General features: G+C 45.0%; 1 protein-coding gene and 1 long non-coding RNA gene across 5 annotated transcripts in view; one reads left to right on the top strand and one right to left on the bottom strand.

The window, feature by feature from the left end:
• Positions 1-27143, top strand: part of LOC310709587 — a 479424-nt gene that overhangs the window by 383573 nt on the left and 68708 nt on the right. The gene's annotated exons all lie outside the window — the stretch shown is intronic.
• Positions 7371-27143, bottom strand: part of TULP1 (TUB like protein 1) — a 31318-nt gene continuing 11545 nt past the window's right edge. The window contains exons 4-15 of one of the 4 annotated variants that reach the window (XM_083509389.1): positions 25027-25179; positions 24017-24166; positions 22612-22725; positions 20563-20697; positions 19918-20018; positions 18954-19124; positions 16629-16741; positions 14847-14955; positions 13118-13216; positions 12028-12199; positions 8173-8485; positions 7371-8124 (exon numbers count right to left, since the gene is read on the bottom strand). In XM_083509389.1, the coding sequence (XP_083365515.1) occupies positions 8352-8485; positions 12028-12199; positions 13118-13216; positions 14847-14955; positions 16629-16741; positions 18954-19124; positions 19918-20018; positions 20563-20697; positions 22612-22725; positions 24017-24166; positions 25027-25179 (1451 nt within the window). In that variant the 3' untranslated portion in view covers positions 7371-8124; positions 8173-8351. The other 3 variants (XM_083509388.1, XM_083509386.1, XM_083509387.1) reach the window with 3 other exon arrangements.

Here is a 27143-nt window from a genome sequence, read left to right as displayed (position 1 = left end):
AATAGGGAAAGGAAAGAGAACTTGGAAGCCAGTGCCTTTGAGGCCCTTGCAAAAATAGGGATGGCAAGGCAGCAATGAGTGGGCGAAGGAGAGGGAGTGGTAAGGTGTGAGATGTAGACACAACAAGGTCAAAAAAGAAATTAGGTCAGAGCTGTTGTGAGTGTGAAGGGTTATTGTACAGAACTTCTTGTCCGCCACTTACAAACCATTGTAATTAAGTGGTGTATGAATGGCTGAAATAAAGAACAGGCACGGACAGAATGGACTGTAACAGAGAAGGGGAACTATGGCCCTTCAGGCATGGGTTGGACTATAACTCCCATCATCCTTGACCTTTGGGCCAACCTGGCTGGGCTTGATGGAAACTCATTCAGCAGCATATGGAAGGCCATGAGTTTCACATCAGTGGACTGGAACCCTAGGTAGCAATATCAACACTAGATCATTTTAAAACAACATTTGGGTTTTCTCATTTTTCAGTCTTGGTTGATCGATAACATTTATAAGTTCACCCTTCATCAAAAGGTCCCATAAGGCAAGGTGAGGTGGTGCACGTCCAACTCCTGCGCTTGTTGGCCACTGCCTCCTCCTCCAGTGTGTGCCTGCACACCCTTCTCATTGCTTTCTGGTTTTGATGCACCCCCCCCCCCCAAATTTTCCTTCTGCAAATTGTTCTCTTTGCTGGCCTGCATTCCCTTTCCTCCCTCCACCTCTCAGGAGTCATGTCAGTTTTCTGTGATGCAGCACATGGGATATCCAATGACACCAAAGTAGGCTTCTCCCCTGACAGTCTGCTCAGCTCCTCCCTGGGATCTGAGTCACTTGTCCCCCAGCCCACTGAGCCTCTTCTCAGAGTCCAGTTCTGGCACTTCCCCATTTTCCTCCTCTGCTTCAGACCAGTCCTGCCAAGATGTCTCCATTTCAATCATGACCCAAAAAAATGAGCGTCCCAATTTGGATCACCCGGATGTTGGAGGGTATGACATAGGACTCCTTCCCACACTTGCTGAATGGTGCAGTTAGCAGGAAGCATAGCCAGTGGGGTCAGTAGGGATGGCCAAAGCTAGCTTAGGGGGGACTGTAGCTCCGTCACATATGAGGGGATTTATCTAAAACCCCTTAGTATTAATTTCCTTGAAAAACAAACAAACACTGGTTGAAGCTGCACATGTGAAAATGTGTGTGTGTGTGTGTGTGTGTAAGAGAGGGAGAGAGAGAATGAAATGGATTAGGCTGTTAGCAACAACAGAACTGAACAAGGTTTAGTTAGTTGGGTTGAACCCAAAAGCCATTAGCCTGCCATTAGCTCAACCTTATGCAGAAAGAGTGGGCTGAAAGTGTTGTAATAACAGGCCTTCTGGTGACAGTAGCAGGACTCATCTGTTTCTCACTGATCCAGAAACACCACCCAGGCATCCTATTCCTGTCCATTTCATGTCCACAGAGACAGGTTCTGGGAGTGGGATAATGCAACAACTTCCTAATTTCTTTTTTTTTTAATCAAATGTGTTAGGGATGTGGTATTATACCATGTGTACACTTCACTTGAATATGTCACCAGTTGGGACTTTGTGCCACTTGCCCAAACAGTGAAACTGTCAACTATGCAAGTACATATGTTGTACATATATGGAATTTATGTTGTGTAAAGCAACCCAAAGTTGAAATTGCATGCAAGCTCGGTTGTTTGCTCTCCAGCTTGAGAAGTGTAAATGTAAATGTGTGAAACCTCTGGAGGTGATGAAAAGGTTGGCTTTGGCTTCCAGGTGGAAAAATCAAAATTAGAAACAGAACTGCTAGAACCCAAAACTAAGATTTTGTCAAAGATGTATAACTTGCTGTTGAAATGGAATACACAGGATGAAACGGTGAAATCTGCTATGATTAAATGGGCACAAGATGTTGGACATAACATAATGATGGCTGACTGGGAACAGTTATGGACCACAGGTATGAAATTCACGGCATGTAATGCCTTAAGAGAGAATATTATGAAAATGATATACAGGTGGTACATGACACCAGTCAAGCTTGCAAAAATCTATCATTTGCCCAATAATAAATGTTGGAAATGTAAAGAAACTGAAGGTACATTCTTTTACCTTTGGTGGACGTGCCCAAGGATTAAGGCTTTCTGGGAGATGATTTATAATGAAATGAAAAGGGTATTTAAATATACCTTTCTGAAGAAACCAGAGGCCTTTCTCCTGGGCATGGTCGGCCAAGTGGTGTCAAAGAAGGACAGAACTTTTTTTATGTATGCCACAACAGCAGCAAGAATACTTATTGCAAAGTATTGGAAAACACAAGATTTACCCACTCTGGAAGAATGGCAGATGAAGGTGATGGACTACATGGAATTGGCGGAAATGACTGGCAGAATCCAAGACCAGGGTGAAGAGTCGGTGGAAGAAGATTGGAAGAAATTTAAAGACTATTTACAGAAATATTGCAAAATTAATGAATGTTAGAATGATGTCAGAATGAAGTTAAGTGGTTTAAGCAGCAATGTTATGAAGGTGTATGTAAAAATGGATTGTTAACAGGTGAGAATCCAAAGTTATAATATATTATGTCAAAGGACTAAGATAAAAACAAAGAGGGAAAGAAATTGCTGAATTAACTAACTGAATTGGAATACAAAAAAGGGAGGTGTGAGGAGGTCAGGGAAACAAGGAAATGAATGTAAGGTATGGAAAGACTGATGTATTTTTTTAAGTGTTTTTTATCTTTTTTGTATTTTGTATTTTTTCTTTTATCTTTACTTTTGTCTTTTTTCTTCTTTTTTAATTCTTGTAATTCTTTTCTTTGAAACCTTAATAAATATCATTTTAAAAAAAAGAAAAAAGAAAAAGTTGGCTTTGACTGAGTTGAGTTGGCTTTGATTGAGATAAAAACATTAATCACATCAGTTAGTCAGTGCCCAGTCAGCATCCTTTCAAATTAAGATAATTGTGCTGCATGGAAACAACCTCAAAGCATTTGTGAAGCTGACATGATACATGTTTTCTTATGTTACGGAGAATTGGGAAACAGTGCTTTAGAACAGGGGTGGGGAATATGTGGCCCTCCAATGTTGTTGAAGCCCTACTCCCATCGGCCCCAGCCAGCATGACCAATGGTCAGAGATAATGGAAGCTGGATTCCAACCAGATCTGGAGGATTGTTCCTGCTTTAGATGATAATAGAATAGAATAGAATAGAATAGAATAGAATAGAATAGAATAGAATAGAATAGAATAGAATAGAATAGAATAGAATAGCTACAAAACTGGACCCAGTTGTTGATAATCACTTCTTTCATGTTATACATATTCATTTAATAAGAACACACAGAATGGCTATGCCACATTTCCAGTCATTGCAGAGAATGAAGTGGTGCTAACTATAGTAGAAGCCAGAGGAACCAGATTTCATTTTTGTTTCCTAAGCTTTCCTCTTTAAGTCAGTAATTTCACTGAGTAATACAGTGCATACATCTTACTGTTTCCCTTCTTGAAGAATTACCCAGGGATGCAATATCTTGGGTTTATTTCCCAGTCTAAATGCTGTCCCAGTGAGAGATGGGTAGGAACTCGTGCGAAAACCATTTTGTTGTTTTAATCAGTTGAATGTCCTGTTTTCTTTACAGAGGTATTTGGTTAAATTGAACATTCTAATAATCCTTACTGCTGTTCACTTTTGTTTGTTTTATGATAGAGTCATTAATCTGTTTATGATATTTATTGGACCTGTTTTTATGGATTCTTCTCTCTCTCTCTCTCTCTCTCTCTCTCTCTCTCTGTGTGTGTGTGTGTGTGTGTGTAATTTCATTGTTCCCTGCTGTGGAATTGAAATATTCAATGAAGAGTGAGCTATAAATACTAGCACTACCACCACAAATACTGCTGCTGCTGCTGCTACTACTGCTACTGCTACGACTATTAAATGCACTGAACAGACCTAACAGTGAGCATGGTGCTTGACAATGATTGTCCTTCTTGTTGACATCCCTGTCCAACTCCTCTTGCTTGACATATTCCTGGCTAACTCATGAGGCACTCTGTGTTTCATTTTGCCTTAATTCCTGCCATGTAGGAAGCAGCAGGAGAATAGCAGGAAGTTGCAAGAGTCAGATACTGAGAAGAGGAAGGGCACTGGCACAGACTCTTGGACAGACCAATATAGCTCTACTGTACTACCAGAACCTCTGAACACCGAATGACAGTAAAAGGTTGGCTCTGAGTTCCTGTCACTTTTCCTTGCAAAAGTAGGAGACTGCTACCTCCTTTCTTACATACCCTCACCTCCCACTTCGGTTCCTCTTTTCATAAACAAAGCCTATCCTTTGATGGCTGCTTATAAATTCAGGGGTAGTAGACACCACAGAAGAAAAAACTGTGTGTGTGTCATCCTAGGATAAGGGTCTCCTTGCCCTTCTTGCCTGTTTTGTCATGCAGATTTATCCTCTGGCTTCCGGCAACAGTGGCCTTAGGCTGCTGGGAGTTGAGAAATTCCCGTCTATATTGCAAATGAGAAGCAGAAGGTAGCCAGAGATGGTGGTTCTGAGATCAGGTGCATGGTGGAGTGGGTTGCTAGAAAAACAATTTCTTCTAATCCATCCTGTTGTTTGGGGAGGCATTCAGAAATGAGAGTGTGCCAATTGTTTTGCCCCTGTTGAGGCTATATTTCCGAGGGAAGCTAAGCAGGATTAGGCCGAGGCGTTTCTTGGTTGGAGGAGGCCATCAAGGGAAGAAAGCATCAATGGGAAGGCCACACTGTTGCAGGAAGTGCTTGGTGGCAGTGACTCAGAAGGTGTGGTGCTCTTCTTTGTGAGTCACTTTGTGACACTTTGCAAGAGTATCGATGAGGGCTTTGATGATTTTTTTCCAGAAGTTGCTGGGAGGATACATGTCCTCATGGGGGTTCCTATGATGGTTTTATTTATGAATGGATGTGCTTCAATTTGGTTAGGATGCTGGAGTGGTTTAAGTACCTTCAAGCCTTATTTTTTTCTGGGTTTCAGTTGGACAGAGTGAGAGCCTTTACTTCCTGTCCTTATGCCTTTGTGTGGTGTTAATTGTGGGATGGCAGATGTCTTCTAAGCCATGATGAATCATCCAAGTAGGTGTGGAAGGAAGGTTGAAAGATGTTTTGTACATGTGAGCTGTAATTAATTGTTATTGTTAGTCTTATTAATTGCCAAAAGGAAGACACCTAGCAGGCAGAGCCTTGAAGGTTTCTGACATCTTTCCCCCTCCCCCTCCATCTTTAATATGGATCCAGTGTTGTAATAATTTACAATAGCTAAGCACCTCCAGGATTATCACTTTCCCAACCATGCTGGAAAATAGGAAGACATATAGTGAGGGGGGAGGGACCCCGCTGCACCTACAACACAGCTATATTTATGTTGTTTTCCTCCACTGGACTCTTAATCTTTCTATAATGTGTCTAGTCTGACATAACCTAAGAGTGTAAAGCAGGTAAGATGATGTAAACCTAAAGAAAAAGCAATCAGGCTGTACAGAATAATTTGAACTCGAGAAGTTCTGATTCAAGAGGAAGACAAAAGGAAACTGCTTTTACACAGCCAACAGAGGGGGCCTCTAGATACAATAGGGCTAATTTGGGTTACCCATTGGGAAATTAGGTTTACCTACATAGGTGCTTTATCATAGACAACACTTACACTTTTTAAAAATCCCTCTCCTAAACTTTCCATTTATTTATAACATTTACCGGTATATGGGGACAACATTGGGAAGTTAGTGCTCCCCTCCCTAGTAAAAATTCCTTTGTGCACATTACTCCTGAGTGATGAGGATGGAGAAATTATTTTGCAAGGTCTAGAAAGGTATTTGGGGATGGTTTCCCACTTGCACACCCTAGCTTCTACTCTGCACACCAGTTTGTGCACCAGTAAAGTTCCCAGACTATTGCTGTTTTCAGACGGGATCCAGGCAAATTCAAGCTGCACAATTATAGTTGATTGGGAGGCCTTGTGCAATAAACCCATTTCCTCAAAAGATCAGATAATTTTCTCTAAAGAAAGTGGTGGGGGAAAGCATTGGGGAGTATAGATAACACTTGTTTTGATGCAGTGTCATCTAACCTTCCCAGACACAAATGAGAATAAATGCTAATTAAATAGTCAACACGGCCTAATCTCTCTGCAAACAAATCAGGGGAAATGTTTTTTAAAATGGTCTCCTGGAATCAACTTTTGTCTTAACTAAAAAGAAGCCTAAGTATGTTTAACAGCATTTATTATCATTATTCCCTTGTTACTCTTGGCTTCCCATCGTAAGTTGGACTGTAAGCTTTTAGAGGACGAATCTGTGCTTTGTTTTTGGTGCACTGTAAAATGCAGTAATTGCCTTTTTTATTACCAGCAGAATTATCTTTAGCATACAAGGAGTGTGGCTTTGTCCTCTGGTAGAATCAGTAATAGAATTGTAGTATTGGAGGAGACCCCAAGGTTCATCTAGTCCAACCCCCTACAGGGCAGGGATCTCAACTAAAGCATTCATGACAGATGGCCATCCAACCTCTGCTTAAATGCCTCCAATGAAGGGAAGTCCCGCACCTTCTGAGGGGGTCCGTTCCACTGCCAAACAGCTCTTACCGCCAGAAAGTGCTTCCTGGTGTTTAGTTGGAATCTCCTGTCTTGTAACTTGAATCCATTGGTTTGGGTCCTATCCTCCAGAGCAGGATAAAACAAGCTTGCTCTGTCTTTTATGTGACAGCCATTTAGATAGGCTATTGTATCTCCTCCCAGTCTCTTCTTTTCCAAGCTAAACATACTGAACTCCCTCAACTGTTCTTCATAAGGCTTGGTTTTCAGACCCTTGACCATCTTGGTTGCCCTCCTCTGCACACATTTCAGCTTGTCAATATCCTTCTTAAATTGTGGTGCCCAGAACTGGACACAGTACTCTAGGTATGGTCTGACAAAGGCAGAATAGAGCAGGACAGTTATTTATCTTGAGCAGTACACTAGACTTCTGTTGATGCACCTAGAATAGCTTTAGAAGTTGTTGTTGTTTTTTGCTGCTGTTGCTGCATCACACTATTGACTCATGTTAAGCATGTTAAGCTAGATCCTTTTATATGTACTGCTGGCAAGCCAGGTGTCCCCCATCTTATATTTGCGCAGTTGACAAATATAGAATCTTACATTTGTCCCTATTGAAATTCATTTTGTTTGTTTGGGCCCAGTTCACCTTGAATCCTGATTCTGTCTTCTGCACAGAACTTTGGTGGGCCCAGCCCCTTCACTGAAAATTGGGAGAGAGGGGCTCAGGTCCCATGGCTTCACATAGATGGCACCCCTGCTTAGCAGGAAGGAGGATGAGGACTATACTAGAATTAGCTGGCTCTGCCTGTCATTGGCTAGGCTCTACCTACTGTTTTGGCTACCTGCATTCCATCTCACTAGTCTCAATGGGCACTGGTCGCCACTGGTTTTGAGAGGTTGCCCAGCTCACCCAACAATCCCACAGCAGTACTGAAAGTAAGCTGTTAGACGCCAGAGTTACAAATTATATAAATACAAATCGAATAAATACCCCAAAAGCAACTTATACATTTACATCTAACTAATTTAGATTAGTAGCTAGGCAGACCATGATTTTTAAAATGTCAAGAAATTGGAGCTTGTCCCACCACTTACTCTTTTATTGATGGTTATCAGGGGAGAGAAAAGAAACCCCAGCATCCATGTAAAACTTCCACATGTAAATTATAAATTATCAAAGAGAACCCATCACACCACCAATAATCTAAAGAAGTCAAATTCTCCTGGGATTCAAAGAACCAAACAATGGCTAGTATTGACTGTTAAGTATATATAAACACAGGAAGTGACTATTTGATAGCCTAAGACCATTAGCTGGTTCCAAATCCCTTGGCAGTAAGTAATTTAACAGAGACTATTTTTCCTCTGTTTTGTTTTGTAGCATCCTAGAGTTATGGACCTTCCAGAACACTGCAGCGTAAAGCAGCTGTTTTGCTGGGGCTTGAGCACTGTTCCTTTTACAAGGCAAATGCCAAGGACATGTGTGTGCATATGGTGTTGCCAACTAAACCTACCCTGTGAATATGTGTTCGTGCTTATTGATTCTGCGAGTTCTTCTTCTTCTTCTTCTTCTTCTTCTTCTTCTTCTTCTTCTTCTTCTTCTTCTTCTTCACCCAGTTGCATGTTGGAAACATTCAGCAATACCAGTTAAGCTGTTCTTCCTGTTCACACTATCTCATTTGCTTTATATCATCAGACAAATTCTTGTCCGCAGCAGACAGTCCAGATAGAACGGGATTTGTTTTGATTCCGCCTCTCTGGCCCAGACTCAGGACAACCTGGCCATGATGTGCTACTCGCAAGCCAGCTTCCCATCGAAGCTGGATAGGGCGATGGCAAAAGCTTGCACAGCACACAGTGGGTAGTTGTAGTCCAGGGTGAAAGTATCATCAGCTACGCGGCCAAACTGCAAGACGATGTAGTCCACTGTAGGAAAAGAGGTGAACACACCCATCAGTTCAGCAGATGGACCAAAAATAGGCTCTGCTACAATGCCATAACCCCCACCCCAAAATGAGTAATGACAACTTCTGGTCCTCTGTGCCTTCCAGTTGAAAAAGACTCTTCACCACTTGCCCACTGTCATGAGAAGAATGGGGTTCTGGAGAAAGACCCATTTCCAGAGCTGCCAAACGTTCATGCTCCCCCCCCAAAAAAAACCCTTGCAGCATTTCTATCTTGACCAGAACCTTTTGATGTTATTATCTTGGCATAGCTGCCTCCAGACATTTGAAAGGAAGTTGGATGTTCCTAAGATGTCGTCACCAAAGGTGACTTCCCAGAGAATGCCTGAAGAGAACAGGTTTTCTACCATATGGCTTATATCTCTATTTCCAGTGCTAAGGGAGTGTGGCTCACATGGAGCTGAACAAAACCTTTTTATTCCGGACCCTCCTATTCAAATGCTAAGGAGAAAAGAACAGGATGGGACAGGGAAGAGAACAGCAGAGTTCAGGAGTTGACTGGCCACCTGCTGGGCAATGAATGCCTGCTTCTTCTTCAACAGAGCTACCAAGTAAGTACATTTCTTTTTTTCCAGCTGGGTGGACAGAGCACAAGACCCAATATGTGCTGCCTCCCCCCTAGAGACCTGCCCCCTCACCAGAATTCCTAACCAAGACATTTGTGGCATTCTAGAGGTCTCTCTGACTCACTGCTTCGGTCATGACTCCCTTTGTTACCAGTGAGAGCAACAAGAAATCTGTAAAAATAACTGGGGCCCTGAGCAGGTTCTTTCTGTCCTGTAATCCTACACCCGAGACAGTAACATCCCCTGATTGGGCTGGACAGGTGACAAGCAGACAAGTCATACACTCGGCGAAATTGCTTGGCTGCCTATGTTTGTTGCTCTCATGTGAATTCTGCAGGGTGCTCACAGCCCCAGCACTCGCAAGGGGGATGGAAGTGTCAACGTTTTGTCCTCCTTTTGTATCAAGAGTTGCTTCTTTGAGCATCAACCAGCACAAGATCAAAGCACGCACATGCACGCACCCCCGCCCCAAAAGGCTTAGGCCCAGATTCTTATAGTCACACAGCAATGTGCACACCCAATCAGATTTTTAAAGACTATGGATCCTGCTTGCATAAACATTCAAGTTTGCAGCTGATTTCAGCATGTTGGATACATACTGGAGAGACTTTTGAGCTCATTGATCACAAAGCTTGGGCTATGGTTTCTAACGTGGTCCACCTGTACGCTCTCTTTAGGAGGATGTAATGTGGGCCAAATTAAGTGAGACACAAGTAGCAGTTGTGGGAATAGCTTTTGAGAATGGAATAGGAACGCTAGGAGGGTGGGCTCTAGATGTTGACCCTGGTGGTAGGGAGGCTTTAGCCTAGTGTGGTCCCAACCAAGGCTAAGCCCCAGTGCCTACCACCCTCTGCCAGGGTCCTGATCAGAATTAGATACCTCAGTCCTGCTACTTACTTTTTAAAAGCCCTTCACACAACTGCTCATTTCATGAATAACATTTCTTCCAATTTGACCTTGTCACCACCCAGCGAGGGGGCACAAAACTGAGAAGCCTCCCAAAGTCTGGGAGCAACCCAGTCAGGTGCGCAGGGTACAAATAATAAAATTATGATGATGATGATGATGATGATCCGTTTGTGATCTTGCTCAAGGCACCATATTACCAGAGATTATCAAAGTCCACCCCAGTCTTAATTTTGTTCTTATTTAGTAAATGCATCCCATATTATCTCATTTAGCAACCGCTAGCTCCCTTGGCCAATAAAGCGAGATGAGCGCCGCAACCCCAGAGTCGGCCACAACTGGACCTAACGGTCAGGGGTCCCTTTACCCTCTACCTTTTTAAATGAATTGCACTTCTGATTAGTACGTTCAAGGATGAATCGGAGCTTGAAAACTAGTTGGCAGCCCTTGGCAAGATCAGGGGCTCTTAGATTAGTCACCCTTGGATCAATGATTGTGTATTTGCTGCTATCCTTAGAGGGTGTTCATAGAGGCATAGGAAAACTTACATTATGAGCTGTGTGAGTGACCCAAATCATCATCAAAGGCATAAGGGATCCTGGAATCCCTTGTTCTGCCTATAGAATATGCTAACTCAAAATATCAACACTGTGATTAGAAAAACACCCTTTAGATATTTATTACATAAATAAGTCTAACACTATTTGCACATGCCTCTTGAGTGAAATCAATGCAGTCCTTGGCATCTTGTACCCCAAGGTATTTCATGACCAATGGGAAATGCCAGAACAGTTCTTTTGAGTTGGAGGCTACATATCAATTGGGCAATTAGTGCCCAAGTGGTACCCGTTATTGGCTATTTTGGATTAGCCCCATCAGAAACTGGATGACTATTTTGAGTAATCAGGAACACCTTGTGTACATCATCAGAGTTTACGAGTGTCTCATAAATTAACATTCAAAACTTTGAAGCATACCCAGGAAGAATTCCAACCTCAAACAACACAGAGACAAAACCAGACGAAAGCTTGGCTCCAAGTCATTCAGCAGATCCAAGGGGCTTAGGAAGGAACCCAAACCCTTAATATTCCTGTCTTCCGACTGTCATGCTCCCTCTCGTGGATGATTTGTGCATGCCTCCCTTCCTGTCTACATTTAGGCAAACTCCTTAGAGAGTTTGGTGGCTCGTTCAGGTCTGGTTGTAAAACTCAACACATTCCCAAATTGTGATTACAGAGAACAGGCTTCAGGAAGGTTCTTCTTACAGCAGATAGGTCAGGTATCCTTGTATCTGGAAAGTGGACATTCTGGTTTCCTCTGGCCTAAATTACACAACAACTCAGACAACTTATTTCCAAACTCTGCTGCCTTTTCTTTTTAGGTCAGTCCTGGTCCACACATGTACTCTGTGATATGGCTGGCATTTGGGGGGAAAACACAACCAATTGCACAGAGGCAACTCCATGTGGCAAGTCATTCATGGGAAAGAGCTTCACATGCAATCACAGAGATTGTCAACATGCCACCATAAAACTCTCTCATCTGAACCTCCTCCTGAGTCAAAAGCATGTGCTGATCCAGCTTTCTGCATGCCTTGTCTCCAAATCTGATTGGTTCTATAACTATTGTTAACAATGAACCAGCATCCCAAGCAATTTATTAGCAAAACATAAATGTGAGAGAAAAGCAAACCCCAACATAGGTAATATAATGACGCTGTCATTATACCTTTCCTTTCTGCCCCATCTCTTTTCGGATTACAAGCTGTTTGGAGAGTATAATACAAGGACTACCTTGCTCCACACACTTTATGGCCTAGAGTAGCAATAATTCCAGAGCCAATCCTGGTTGACCTCCTAAGTTAGCACAATGTAGGATTGCTCAGTCGGTAGAGCATGAGAATCTCAGGGTTGTGGGCTCAAGCCCCACATTGGGTAAAAGATGCCTGCATTTCAGGGGACTAGATGACCCTCTATGATTCTCTGAGGTCTGCCTTCACTCTTATGGGCCAAGAGAATTCCATAGGACTTACCGTCATTGCTGTGGACAATCTGGAAGTTCTTGACAGAGGCATGAGTAACTCTGCCATGGAAGTTGAGCACATAAGACTGGGTCTCGTCATTCCACACTGGGGCTTTGTTATGCAGTTCGATTAAGTTGTCCATTATCCTGTTCTGCCATCTGATGAGAAGTCCATCATTATCCTGGCAAGAAGTGTGAGAAAAGCACAAAATTAAATCATTTCCATACACGCTTCAGTGCCAGCTGCAGCATTTGGTTTATCTGTCTATGGATATACCTTTCTGGTTCCCAGAGATAAGGGACCATGTATAATATTATAGTGCTATAGCTCACTTTCATTATTATTTTTTTGTGGGAATGAGAGGACTGATTAAGAAATAAAATAAAATCAGGGCCATAAATGGCACCCACTGCAACAGTTATACTGAATGTGGGCTGAGTTGCAAATGGACCCACTTATCGCAGCTTCTTCAAGGCCACCAGTGTGGCCAAAACAAAGGTTCAGGACTCTGAATGTGGAAAATCACTTGCAATTCCAACTTGTAACGTAAAATAGCAAAACAGTGATTGGGTAGCACTAGTAACATCCTATCATGATAAGATACTAAGGTTCCAGTATATTAAGGGTGTCATGCTATGGTGAACATCCCATAGTACAAGGATATCAGCTTGCTAGACGGAATGACCCCTTTTCCTTCCCCTGTTCTGAGGATTCTTCCGATGCCTCCGAGCCAATTGGGGGGAGGGCCTGCAGGGAGAGGACAGAGGGGGAAAGCCCCCTTTGTGACAGCGGAAAACCTTACATGATTTGCACTGAGGGGACTTGTTAGGTTATTCTACCCCAAGTGTGTACACAGCACGGAGAGACACCTGCCAATCCTTCCAAGGTCTTCTGCCCCTCCTAATTTTAGTTGTTCATATTTTTTGAATGGAGGTCCCTGCCCCCTCTGGCCCTGGGGGCCCTTTTTATTGTTCCATTGGTGGTGCCAGGCTGGCTGGAGACTACAATGCTGGCATCCAGGCATCAAAATCTCCCATCTCCCTTTCCCCAGATTGCCTCTAGGATTGTGTCGTAGATGCTTATCATGTTGGTAACTTACATTTCGGGGTCGGATTGGCACCCTCTCATTGTCTGAATTCATTCCAGGGATAATCACTGTCATTTTTCGAGGTCCCTTGAACCCTAATACATTTGTCTCCTGAAACAGAAACCCCAGAATGCTTATAACTCAATCACAGTCATGTATCCTCAAAACATGATTAATTTGTTTATATTTCCCCAAACTATCTGATTCGTAACAGCTTAAAGCAGCTATCCTGTCAGTCTCAAGCTTGTGCTACAGCTTTGCCATGGGAGTGTTGCATCCTCCCAACATATAAAACAAAAACAACATTTCTATAACATGAAAAGGAGTTAGATACCACTGATTTATTATTATTTTTTTAAAAAAAACCTTCCTTTCTCTGCCTTCTTAGCCTGGCAAGAGTATTTGCCAGTGATGATCAAATGTCAGCATGTGGAATCTACCTTTTTTCTCTCAAATAAAACCCCCCAAGGTTTTGTGTTGTTTGTTTAAATAATGTTTTTATTATATGCTTCACAGTTTATTTTGTGTATGGAGAAGAATGGCTGTTTGACAATACACTCTAGCTGAGAACTATTTGTATATCTGGAAAAAACCTAATAAAAAGTACTTAAATAATAATAAAGACCCAAGGTCCACCAAGCAGTCAGATGCAAAATAGTGACTCAGGAGAGAAGAAATATGGTACATTTAAAATTAAAGAACAGGGTGCCTCTGAGCACATGCTGCTCAGCTCAATAATTTGTTTTCAGGGCCAGGATCTATCTTCTGCCTGTCCCTAGCCTAGAGAATGGAGGAGATATTGATGATATGAAGGTGCTTGCATCTGGAGATGGCAAACATGATTGTTCTGTTAGGTAAACACTATTGCTTATTATTTCCCCTCTAAGAATTCTGGGTAGTGCAGTTTAACCCTATCAGAGTTATAATTCCAAGCAACTCCTAACCAACAACCATTCTTATAAAGGCATGTGCCTTGAGAGAAGCCCTGGAGCATCCATGTCTGCAAAAATGGAGTCGGGTGAAGCTTGTGCCAGCTGCAGCATTTGCTTTACCTGTCTGTGGATGTAGATACCTTTTTGGTTCCCAGAAGATAAGGGACCACTCTTGGCTGGACTGAAATATGGCGGGTGGTTTAAAAAGTAAGCGGATTGGACAGGGACTTGGCTAATGTAACACATGCCTTGGAAACATCTGGGTTAGATTTGAAAAGGCATCAAGGTATGACAAGCATAACTCCACCCCCAGCCTTGAATTATCCCCAGCCACTCCATGCAATGTAGATCCTGCAGATTTTACCTGCATTGGGTGACACTAACTGGTTGGCATTAAGACTCTGTTCCACTCGGGAACAGTTTTTACAGCAGACAAAGAGTTCTCAAGCCTCCCTTGGGAAAGATACCCACAAGAATATTCTAGCCCAGGGCTAGACAACCTAAGGCCTAGGGGCCGGATGCAGCCCAATCGCCTTCTCAATCCGGCCCGCAGACGGTCTGGGAATCTGTGTATTTTTACATGAGTAGAACGTGTCCTTTTATTTTAAATGCATCTCTGGGTTATTTGTGGCGCATAGGAATTCGTTCATATTTTTTTTCAAAATATAGTCCGGCCTACCACATGGTCTGAGGGATGGTGGACCGGCCCACGGCTGAAAAAGGTTGCTGACTCCTGTTCTAGCCACTGCAAGCAGCTGCCCAGGAGATTATGGCTAGAAAAGATGGAGTGGCACAATGCGGTTCCTTACATAAACAACAGCTGCAAGCTCCTGGCGCACATTTGACCAATCCGAATTTGCTCTGTCAGGATTCACGCCATTATCAAACACCGAAAACCGAGTGCCCATCAAATTGGATCTAAAAGCAAAACAAAAATCCACAACAGCAATCAGGCAAAGCAGAGGAGGGTTTCAGAATCAAGGAGCCCCTTTGCACAATTACCCCTTTTCTGTTAAAATAAACACTGTAACATTGAGTTAACTAGGTATACTGTGCATCAATGTGGGTATAGTCTATATGTGTATGTGTGTAAGAGAGGGAGGGAATATGGGAGTGGGATGGGATAAGGAGGGAATGGAAAGGTCACTCAATCAGGGCATCTTCAGTATTTCCAAATGCCCAGGCCTATTAAATTGCGACATGCCTCTCCTCTGGATAAGAACCGGCTAAACCACTTCTGCCCTGCCCCGAGGGACAATCTTGATACCAGATCTGATAACAGGGTGCGTCTGGCTTGCTGGGCTAGGGGTGTAATTATTGACAAATCTCCACACCAGGGGAAAGAGAGGCCACACTTTAAGGGAGAGGCTGTAACTTGGTGGCAAGCTCAGGTTTTGCATGCCAAAGATCCCAGGTTCAGTCCCCAGCATCTCCAGGCAGGGCTGGCAAAGACTGCTTGATCACTTAATCTAGATGGAACAATGGTCTGACTCTGCATAAAGCAGCTTCCTGTATTCTGGACATTTTTGATTTACCCATGAGCCCCATCTGCAATGTAAATATGCAAAGACTCCCCTCCCCCTCCCCTCACATATAAGCTTGTTTGCAATCCTGCTACTTGGGAGGTCAATATGGGCTGCCCAAAAAAGCTAAAGTAGCACTGAAAATGTGGGACTTTAGCCATTCAACACTGTAAACTGCCATGCACATTTATGGTGCTTTATACACAATAATGAGGGACACGGGTGGCGCTGTGGGTTAAACCACAGAACCTAGGACTTGCTGATCAGAAGGTCGGCGGTTCAAATCCCTGTGATGGGGTGAGCTCCCGTTGCTTGGTCCCTGCTCCTGCCAACCTAGCAGTTCAAAAGCCCGTCAAAAGTGCAAGTAGATAAATAGGTAGCACCCCAGTGGGAAGGTAAACGGCGTTTCCGTGTGCTGCTCTAGTTCGCCAGAAGCGGCTTAGTCATGCTGGCCACATGACCCAGAAGCTGTACGCCGGCTCCCTTGACCAGTAAAGCGAGATGAGCGCCAACCCCAGAGTCGGTCACGACTGGACCTAATGGTCAGGGGTCCCTTTACCTATACACAATAATAGTAATAACCAGTGGGACCTGCAACAAAATATTGTAGTGTGGAGAGTTCCCTCCTTAGTAATTAGAGTTGCTTTTGGAGTACCGTAATTCCAAGCAAGGAAATCCCAGTTTGTGGCACCTTGCAGCAACAGAATGCATAAAGCAAGCCATCTATTGCAGAGATGGGGAATTTGAGACCCTTTTTTATGTTGTTGGACTCCAACTCCCATCAGCCCCAGCTAGCATGGCCAATGCTCAGGGATGATGGGAGTTGTAGTCTGGAAACATCTGGAGGGCCATAAATAAAAGGCTATCTCATTGGCTCCCTTCTGTGTAAATGTGCCCCAACTAGGCAGAAATTGGGAACCAATCAGAAATGAATCTTTCCCAGACCCAAAAGCTAGCTTGTTTTTATCAGCCTTCCTGTATTTAAAAGGAACCCTATGTTGTGTGATGGCATTGCTCCCTGCAGAGTGTCCTGTTATGTCTGAACCATATCTTGATGTCAAGCCTAACCTCAGCTTTCCAATGAAGTTCTCTCCATCCCGAGACAAGTCAGTGGGATCCATGGAAATCAGGTAGTTAGAGGTCTTGCTCTTTTTGCGCTTGCGACCAGCAAGTAGGAAGACCTGCAAGAGACAGGTGGAAGTAATGGCGGCTGCAGTTTCTGTCTGTAATGCATACAAAAATCCCATGCTCCACAATTATTATTATTTTATTCTAAGTCCTCAGGTAGTTTCCACGCTACATGCCTTTAGGGCAGTGTTTCCCAACCATTTTTGGGCAAAGGCACACTTGTTTCATGAAAAAAATCTCGAGGCACACCACCATTACAGCCCCGTGACGTCAGCGCGCAGCGTCACGCCGGGAGGGATGCATGAAAGTGTAAGTTTCAATTTTTTCCCCTCCCCCTTGCCTTCCTTCTGTGCCAACTGCCAAAAAGCCAAGACTTTAGGGCAGCAGGTCGACACGGAAGAAGCTCCTACCTAAGGACAGGTGCGACGGCCGTGTCCTCTTCTGCCACACTTGGCAGCCCTGCCTCACGGTCGTGACTCCCACCCTGATTTCTCCCCGCAGGTCGAGCGGCACAGGCAGCCCAATGTGTCCAGCCCAGACACAAGCCCCGCTTCCCCACTCTAGATCCTGAATGCGACCAAGTGCTCTGGACTCCCGAGCAGGGTGGGAAAGAGGACTCGCATCTGGTAGCCTCCGGGCTCCTCGCCTGCTCGAGGGATGGCATTGCAGGCAAGCTGCCGGCCGTCGCCATCGCCGCCCCCTCATGCGAGTGGACCTGCCCGGAGTGGTGGGCCGGGGGAGGCTCGCTCTCTGTGGGGATGTGGCCCGCACGCGCGGCCCCACTTCCTCCTGCCCAGGGCTGAGCTCCTTACCCATGATCTCGGTCTCGCGCACGCGGATCCCACTTATTCCGAAGCTCGCGCCACTAGCCGGGGCTCTCACACCGTGCCAGGGCAAGGCGGCGCGGCCCACTGACGTCATCGCGGCTCGCCGCCGCCCTCGACTTCCCTGTTCCCTCCCCTCCCTCGGGTCGCCATGGTTACCGAGGACTGCAAGCTGCTCGGGCGAGTGTGGGGCATTAAGTGGGAGAAGGAAAATTAAAATTAAAACTCGCCTGAAGGCCGCCTCTCCGGATATGAAGCTATCTTTCGAATTTTTTAATTTTTCCCGCGGCACACCAGGCAACATCTCGCGGCACACTAGTGTGCCGCGGAACAGTGGTTGGGAAACACTGCTTTAGGGCTGTTGAGGCATTACTTTTCCACAGATGGGAAATGAATTAAGGTGGTTGTGCCACAGGGTACTTAGTACAGGACTGTGTTATCTGGCAACGCCCATCCCCATGACCCTCCTATGAAGTTTTCTTAAAAGTAAGTCCCATTTGGCAAACATCTCCTGAGACTTCAGTTAGAAGCATCCTTATTGCCGCTTCCATCTCTAGTTGCTTCAGCATTAGTGATAAATTACCCCCTTCATTAGGCAGTTTCTGTTCTGTGCACAAGGGGTGGAGGGGGTTTAATTACTGGTTTCCTCTTGTTAAGAGTCTTTAAAATTGTGAAATAGCTCCGTTTCACAATTAGAGAAAGAAGAGAAGCCAAAGAGCCACAGCAGCAGTGAGCACATATTGGTTTGCCAGAGACAAATTGGGCAGAGGCTCCCGTTTCCAGAGTTGTGTGCATTCTGTAGATAGGAATGGAAATCGGCTTAAAGCTTTTTATCTCAAGAGTGGTTTGATCCATTTCCTCCCCTATGTATAGCTGCACTTGTGAGAAGAGATCGCTGTGTGTGCCTCTCCTAGCAAGGGAAAACTTGAGCAGCCTTGAGACTGTACAGTGGTACCTCAGGTTACATACGCTTCAGGTTACAGACTCTGCTAACCCAGAAATATTACCTCGGGTTAAGAACTTTGCTTCAGAATGAGAACACAAATCGTGCGGCGGCAGCGGGAGGCCCCATTCGCTAAAGTGGTGCTTCAGGTTAAGAACAGTTTCAGGTTAAGAATGGACCTCCCGAACAAATTAAGTACTTAACCCGAGGTACCACTGTACTGGGAGAGTGTGTGTTGAATTTCCTTTCTCCTTTCCCTATGGGTTCTGAGGCCACTCAGGCTTCCCCTGCAGCTTCAACATACATAACGAAAGAGAGCACGCGCATGTTTTGCAATTAATGCATGCAACCTGTTTGGCTCTTGGAAAAGAAGTTGACAAAGGATCTCTACCAAGAGGGATATATTACCAGCCCTTTTTACCAATCCTTATAAGTGGCTTTGCTGCAGGGCCATCTCTGTTTCCGCACAAAAGGCAACACTCCCACTGAGCAACTCACCTTTTTGTCATTATCCAAATGAAGGTAGTATGTAGGATAGAGGCCCCGGTCCATCCCCTTCTTGTCTCGAGTGACCCGACACTTGATGGTCACTCCTTGCGGAGCTGGCTGCAGCACAAATTCCTCCAGATTGTCCACTTCAATGACTGGGGAAGGCGGTCTCTCTTCCTTCTACAGTCCAGCACCAAGAAAGAGAAGGGAGGTTTGTTTCAAGGACATTGTTCTGCCCCAGGCTTTCCAGCATGACCTCCACTAATCACCTGCTGTGTTTGTGTTTCTTCTTCTTCATCATCATCATCGTCACATATATGGCTTCATCCCCAACCATGTCTATCCTGGTTGCTTGGTTGGCTAATTTCCCTGCCCTTTCTGTTGCAGTAGATCTTCTGCTACCTAAATTCCACTTGCTTAAAAACCTCAAGTGCGACCCCTGGATTCTCTGAGCAGAGCATCCTGGGACAAAGGGCCAGATTGCACTGGGAAGGAGGTGTCAGGGGCAACAGTGGCTGGTCTCTGTGTGAACTGAGACTGCTGCACTCTCTGAAATCACATGCCCTCCCCATCAGGGAATCCATGGTTGGCTTCTCAGATCAGGAATGTCGTAGAGAAAAGCCAGACGGCAGCAAAGGTGAACAGGGTTGCAACCTGGGCTGGAAATTTGCTTCCCCAGCTGTAATTTAATTGTCTATTCTGGAAGCTGGTCCTATATAAAGAAAACGGAGGAAGACAAGCTGGGGAAGTGAACAGTGTGCCTGTACAGTGCCTTTGTTTCAATGCACAGAGGTGGCTAGCGCTGTTAATAATACACCATAGCTTCATTCCTGCTTTTGGTAAAGATTTGTAGTCCCTCCCCCTTGAGAAATGACTTCGCTAAAGAAACTGCTCTGACTTTCACAAAGCACCTTCTTTCAAAGGGGATTTTGAATCCCTCACATGCCCTCTAGGTGCATTCCCAGCTATCTACCTTCTTGGATTTCTTTGTTTTTCCTTTTTTGTTGGTGTTCTTTTGAGCTACTGCTTCTGTGGGCTCATCCTCACTTTCATTCTCAGTGGCTTTGGGAAGAGCTGCAGGGAAAAAAAAGAACACTCTGCTTAGTGGCCACCCAGTGAGTATGCAGACTGGCCTTTGTCAGAGTCCTGGTGGAGCAGGTTGGAGACCCATCTAGTCCAGCATCCTGTTCTCTAGTCTAGCATCCTGATGACTTGGACTTTTCTGTATTCAGTCTGTGAAATGGGGGGTGGGGGTCCATACATTTTATGAAGTCCCCTAAGCGATCATAAAATTTCCTTTTAGAACACGAACCAGTAATGGATACAAGATAACTGTAAGACAACTCTGCTTATTTCTGGGGGTGTAACAAATTAATGAACACAATTGCATCAACCAAGGTCAGGCTACAGTAGCAGTAACTATTATTATTATTATTATTATTATTATTATTATTATTATTATTAGAGCATGTCAACAGTGGGGGGGAGGCAGCAATCTGCATTAGCTAAAGTTGCTGGACTAACTGCAATGACTGTGTTTCAGTCTTAACCGAATGCACCTTCTTGCTCCATCTCCTTACCCTGCTCACTGTTTGCAAGGGGCTGATGCTGCACCTACCTTTCTTTTTAGTTTTCTTCTCCTTGGCGCCTTCTGCCCCAGCCTGAAACATGGAAGCTGTGCTCTTCTTTTTTTCAGTTTTTGTTGGCTTGGTGCTAGAATCAGAATCACCTTCTGTCTCACTATCTTTCAGATCTAGTGTTGTGAAGAGCAAGGTTTTTAAATGGTAGAAAGGAATCAGGCTGTATTTTATTTTTGGTAATGATATCTGGCTATATCCTAATGCACGGGTCAGCAAACCATGGTCCACGGGCCGGATCTGGCCCAATTGCCCTCAGGATCCAGTCCACGGACGGTCCATGGATCGTGTAGATTTTGTTCATTAATTTTTTTTCTGTGCCGCCATTTTTGGGGGTCACCATTTCTCCCTCCCCTTCTCACACACTGCTGTGCCTCCTCCCTCCCTCCTCCTGGCTTCTCCCCACCCTGCGTAGAGGAGGAAGGGGGCTGGGCTGAGCTGGCTGAGCACCATTTTGGGCAGTGCCTCTCTGGAGCCAGCCAGCCCTTTCGGGCTGCTCGTCCCGCCACCGCTGCCACCAGCCTCTGCCACTTGCAAGGACAGGCACAAGAGCTGTGGTTGGCAGAGCGCAGCACAGCGCCTCTCCAAAAGGGCTGGCTGGCTCCAGAGAGGCGCTGTACTGTGCCCTGCCAACCACGGCTCCTGTGCCTGTCCTTGCAAGTGGCAGAGGCTGGCAGCGGTGGAGGGGCGAGCGGCCTGAAAGCAAGGGCAGGCACAGGAGCCACAATTAGCAGAGCGCAGCGCAGCACCTCTCCGGAGCCAGCTCGCTCTTGCGCTGGCAGCACCATAGGTAGGCAGGGCGAGGGGAGACAGGAGGAGGAGAGAGTAGTCCTCTCTGCCACGGGCACACAATGTGGCCCTCCACAAGGTCTGGGGGACTGGGGAACCAGCCCCCTCCAAAAAAAGTTTGCTGACCCCTGCCCACCTATGGGTCTCCCCCCAAACCCTCAGGAAGTGCTGATTAGCAGAAGAGTGTTTCTTAACATCGTATTTGCAAAATATAAGCATTGGCAATAGAACAATTCCAACCTTCATTCTAAATAATGGAGCTTGGATGCTTTCTCACTCAAAGTTTTGGAGACTTCTCATGCCTCAAACTAGGAACAAAAATATATACTTAGACTCGCATGTGCGGTGGAAGAGTCTCTCCTATCAACCCCAGCTACCATGTCCATGCTGGCTGGAGCTCCTGGGAGTTGTAGTCCAGAGAATCTGGAGGGCATCAGGTTGGCATAAGCTTCTTTAAGCCTTCTTTAAGAGGCTACCAGAATTGTTTTGGTTTTCACTATGCAGCTCTAAATAAACATTTTGGTTCCTTCCCTAGTTCATTTATCTTTGCATGGCACCATGGCATCCATGTAAACTTAACTTTTAGAGGGGGGGGAGAGATTATAGCACAGAATGCTTGCTTGACCCATTTATAAACTTCCTTTTTCATTTCATTTCATTTATTTTTGCCAAAGTAGGTACTTTACAATTTAAAATGCAAATGCTACAAAATACAGAACAGAGAGTTCTCTCTGATGATACAATCTGGTCTTTTGGATCTTCTGCCACCCCCTCAGGGCATGCAAGTGTTATGTAGTCCTAAGGAAGGTGGGTGGGACTTTTATCATCCTTCCTCTGGAACCTTGAAAGTTCAAACTTGATGTTACACAAACACCTTATAACAAGAGCCCTTTAGCCTTTGTGGTGGTGGTGAGCCTGGAAAAACCACCTCAGCAGGGTACCATCTAGAGCAGAGAAGTGCTAGGGGAAGGTCCTCTCTAGTAGCTTTCCCTCCTCCCCCAATGCCCCCAAACCACTGTGCAGTTTTGCCCTGGGAGACCCAAATTTGAGAGAAATAACAACTCTCAGCACCCTTAACAAACTACAGCTCCTAAAATTCCTGGGGGGAACCCATGACTGTCTAAAGTGGTATAATCCTGCTTTAAATGTCTGGTCACCAACAGCTAAAGGGAATCCTGCAGAGGGTGGAGCTGGGGGAACCACGAAGCAGATCTCAGTGCGGGGGCGGGGGCGGGTTTCACCTTTCTTTTTAACTCTTTTCTCCTTCTTGTCCCCACTGACTTGGAAGACAGACACTGGTTCCTTCTTCAGCGTCTTGACAGTTCTTGTCTTGACATCAGCTTCAGCTTTGTCTCCTGTCCAAGGGGGAAATGATTAATAAAGGGATTCACCAAGAGGTTGGAGAAGACAGCGACTGGAAAGTAGCTGAAGAGAGAACAGTCAAGGGAGATGGATTGGGGCAGATGGGGCGGAGGAGGATACAGCAGGGACTCCTCCAGGCTTCATTTTCTGCCAGGCAAAGGTTTGAGCTTCAAAGCTGAATGTCTGAGCAGTGTTGTTTGTTTGTTTGTTGTCTTGGCGCTTTCCCCAGGAAAACCCACGTTTTACCGCTGAATCGGGGCAAATGACAATTGGGTTTTCTATAGATGGACACTTGCTCTGATTCAGTGGTGAAATGCAGGTTTCCCTGGAGAAAGCGCCGGGACAACAATAACAATAGCTACTCTTGAATGCAAAGCTTTAAAGTGCAGGCCTGTGCTTGGAAAATGCAGTGCAACAGAGGTCAATGAGACTCAAAGAATGGAAACAATAAAAATGGAGAAACATTGCTGAAGAAAGGTAAGAGTTTTTATTCATTTAGTGCTCTTGCGCCTGCTATGAGCCAAAAAGGCTGAATCAATCAATTAAGACAAGACACTCCCTGCCTGTAGGGTTTTAATCTAAAAGTCATGAGACAAAATGAGAAAGGCACAAGGAGGGAAGAAGAAAAAAGCAAACTTGGGCACAAATTATTTTAAGATAAATAGTATTTCTTGCAATGACCAGCTGGAATGGAAATAGTTCAGGGGCAGTAGGAGGTGGTTGATGGAGCCTGGCTTCAATCTAAACATATGGGTGATGAGCAGAAAGCAAGGGAAGGGGGGAAAGGATGGCTATAGGACGAGAAAGGGGAGGTGATTGCAAAACATATGAGTCTCCATTGTAGCTCACCCTCAAATGCCTTTCCTTAACAATATTTCCTGCAAGACATAAAAGTCATGTGCGGCTGTGTGTGTGTGTGTGTGTGTGTAACTCTCTCCCATGGGAGGCAATGATGGTCACCAAGCTTGATGGCTTTAAAAGAGAAGTAGACACATTCATGGAGGAGAGGGCTATTGATGGCTACTAGCCATGATGGCTATGCTCTGCCTGCACAGTTGGAGGCAGTGATGCTTCTGAATACCAGTTGCTAGAAACCAAAGGAGGAGAGAGCGCTCTTGTGTTCGAATCCTGTTTGTGGGTTTCCCACAGGCATCTGGATGTCTCCTGTGAGACAGATTCCTGGTCTTCCTCACAGAATTACGGTTCCCAGGGGCTCCTAAGGAATAGGAAGTGACTCTTCAACCAGTATCTGTGGCTTAAAGATGGCCACTGAAAGCCACTGACCTTTACTTTTGGGCTTCCTTTCCTTAATCCCAGCAGATGGAACATCTTTGTGGATCTTCCTTTTGGGTTTTTTGGGAGGATCTTCGCTTTCTACATCATCTTCCTCCTCTTCATCATCATCATCATCATCATCTTCTTCATCGGAGTCCTCTAGAAGTTTGAAATTTGGACAAACAGCCGTTAAGGAAGGGAAGTGTGAGGAAACAACCACATCAATTGATATTATGAACAGAACCCAGTCGCATTGCACCTTGATGTATCCTTTAGTTTTGGAGCTGAGGACTTTGACACTGCATAAACAATCATTGTTGTTATTGTTGTTAGCCGCCCTGAGCCCGGCTTTGGCTGGGGAGGGCAGGATATAAATAAAATTTATTATTATTATTATTATTATTATTATTATTATTATTATTACCTACCTCCCTGCAATAGTAACCCAAAGGAGGAGGTGGAGATTCCAAGATGTTTCAAGGAGGAAGGTGGTGGTGGTGGAAAGAGGACTGGCAAGTTGCTTATGGATTAATACTAATTATGTTTCATTAACTATTCATTTTATCAATAAGTGCACCTCTGCCTCTTCTGCTTCAGAACAGATGTCTCTGTGACCTTTCTGTGAACTATACATAGTGTCCTAGCCTATTTCTTTGATGCAGAACAATTTAAGAAAAAGGGCTCCCATGAATGAATGAATGAATGAATGAATACTCATTTCATTTCCATTCACACAAATTCCCATTCGTTATTTTTTTTTACCATAACAATGGATGAACAAATGAAGTGCACACTTTTAATGACAAATGGGCAGCCACACTGAAAAACTGAAACTTTGACATGTGCATTTCTGCTCTGGGAGACTTTTAGCATAACAGCCTCTGCCCTCTACACACTCACCCCTCAAATCTCTTGAAGAAAAACATTCAAGAGCTGGAAATCAGAGGCAGGGAAATGGAGCATCTTCTGCCGCTGCTGCTCAAAACACTGGCTGGAGCACAGAATGGGGAGCACCTTACCTTGTTTCTTTTTTGATGCCTTGGTCACAACGAGATGAGAAGAGGCAGCTTCCTTCTTCTTCCTGGGCTCTTTGGTGCTTTTGGCAGGTGGGTCCTTCTCACCTTCTTCTTCTGGCTTCTCTTCCTTCTTCTTTCTCAATTTTTTGACAGCAGCTTATGACAGAAGACACCAGAGTCAGATGTCTTCTGACAAAAGGCACCGGAGTCAGGATGGATGAGAAAAGAGCACTAGAGGTGCGCATACAATGGCACACAACAGGAGGGAGGGAGTCTGTAGCTCAGTGGTAGAGCATCAGTTCTACATTCAGAAGGATCTAGATTTCATTTCCAGCATCTGCAGGAAATATTCCCTGACTGAAATCCCAGAGAACCTCTGCCTATCCGTGTAGACAATATTAAGCTGTATGGACCAAGGGTCTGGTTCGGTACAAGGTAGTTTCCTATGTTTCTGGGGGGGAGGGGTGTAGTGATGTGCAAATGGCCTGTCTGGGAGCCAGTCTTAGGATTTGTGAGGCTGCACATTTTATAAAGTGCAAGGGTGCCTCCAAGACTGTCCGTATTCTGCAGGAGGGATTCACACACATACTGGGGAACTGGATTTAAAGCGCCCTGTCTCCCTAGCACAACAAACCCACTTTTAAACAGCATCAGACCCGTTGTAGTTTGGAAAGTGACAGAATGAATGGGCAACTATCAAAGAAGACAGAAAAACATGCTGCAAACAAATCAGGATGAATGCCAATCAACACTCATTAAAGAGCAGTTGTAATCGAACCTCCATGTAAGCTTTGTGTAAGCAAATCAGGATGATTGATGCAACAAACAGGTCATCTGGAGGAGCCCCAAGTAACTCACAGAACTGGTGTTTTGGGAACAAGCACTCTCACAGCTGGGCCACTGGGAGAGTGGCAAGCACCTTACCTGTGTGAGAACAGAAAGAGTTTGCCCAGTGCTCTCATTTGAGGAGAAGGAATACCCGGAAGCTTTGGCTACATGTGGTAAAAGGATGATTTCACAGGAGTCAGTGGTGTGAGGGGCTGTGTGCAATGTCCTTCTGGCTGAGCTGCCTGCCTGTTGTGTTTCTGCCCTCTCCTGGATGAAGCAGATTAGGACACTGCGACCGCACTATGGCTGCAACATCAGGGTAAGGGCCAAACTGAGGGGTTATCCCTGCTCTTTCCAGGCACAGGTTTGCATTTTAAAGCTCTGTGTCCGAGCACCCTATCTTTTCCTCTGGAGCTTTCTCTGCGAAAACTGGCTGAACCAGAGCCAACGGCTATTCGGGCTTTTCACAGATTTTGCTCCGATTCAGTTTTAAAGAGTGGGTTTTCGTAGGGAAAGCTCCAGAGCAGAAAAAAGTGGTGTTTGTACATGGAGTTTTAAAATGTGGACCATGCCTAGAAAGCAAGGAGGAAAGGTGCTCCAGGAGCATGGCATAAGTGGGCTCATGCCAAATTCCTGCAACATGGGTATTTAAAGTACTGTAGGAGGGAGTGGGAGGAGGAAACTGAGCTCATCCCATTCCAGTCTTTCCTTCCTGAAAAGCATTTCTCCCCAACTCCTTTGTTTCCCAGTGGGGTTTACTTCTGGCATCAGCATCTCACCAGCATCAAATAGTGAAAAAACAAACACATGCAGGAAAAAGCATTAGCTTCTGCCCCAGCCACTATGCATGGCAGGGTTGTAGATGTGGCACCATCATAAACCCCTCTGAGCAGTAGCTAGCATTAGGGTTGCAGCCTAAATCACCTTTTGCAACCCAGCCATGCAAACTGCTGTCACCTGAGCCAGCCCCTGTGTGGTTGCTGGCTGATGGAGACAGCAGTAGGGCCGGCATGAAACTTGTTTGTGGACCAGTGCTTGAGATGACACTGCCATACTTCTGGTTTGGCTGTGGGGTGTAGGATATCCTGTGGGGAGGTACCTGAAAAGGGAAGAGCCCATTGCTCAGTATTAGATCACAGGCTTTGCATGCATAGGGTTTCATAACTGGTAGCATGGTTGGGAAGGACTCTTGGGGGAGGCCTTGGAGAGTCACTGCCAGATACGGGGACAAGTGGTTTGGATCACCATATGGCAGCTTCCTGTGCTAATATAACACAATTCCTGGAACATTG

The sequence above is a fragment of the Podarcis liolepis genome (genome assembly GCF_965112155.1).
Source record: "Podarcis liolepis genome assembly, chromosome: 6".
Lineage (NCBI taxonomy): Eukaryota > Metazoa > Chordata > Lepidosauria > Squamata > Lacertidae > Podarcis > Podarcis liolepis.
The sequence above is the reverse complement of the archived record's forward strand: the minus strand, read 5'-3'. Positions and strand labels throughout refer to the sequence as shown.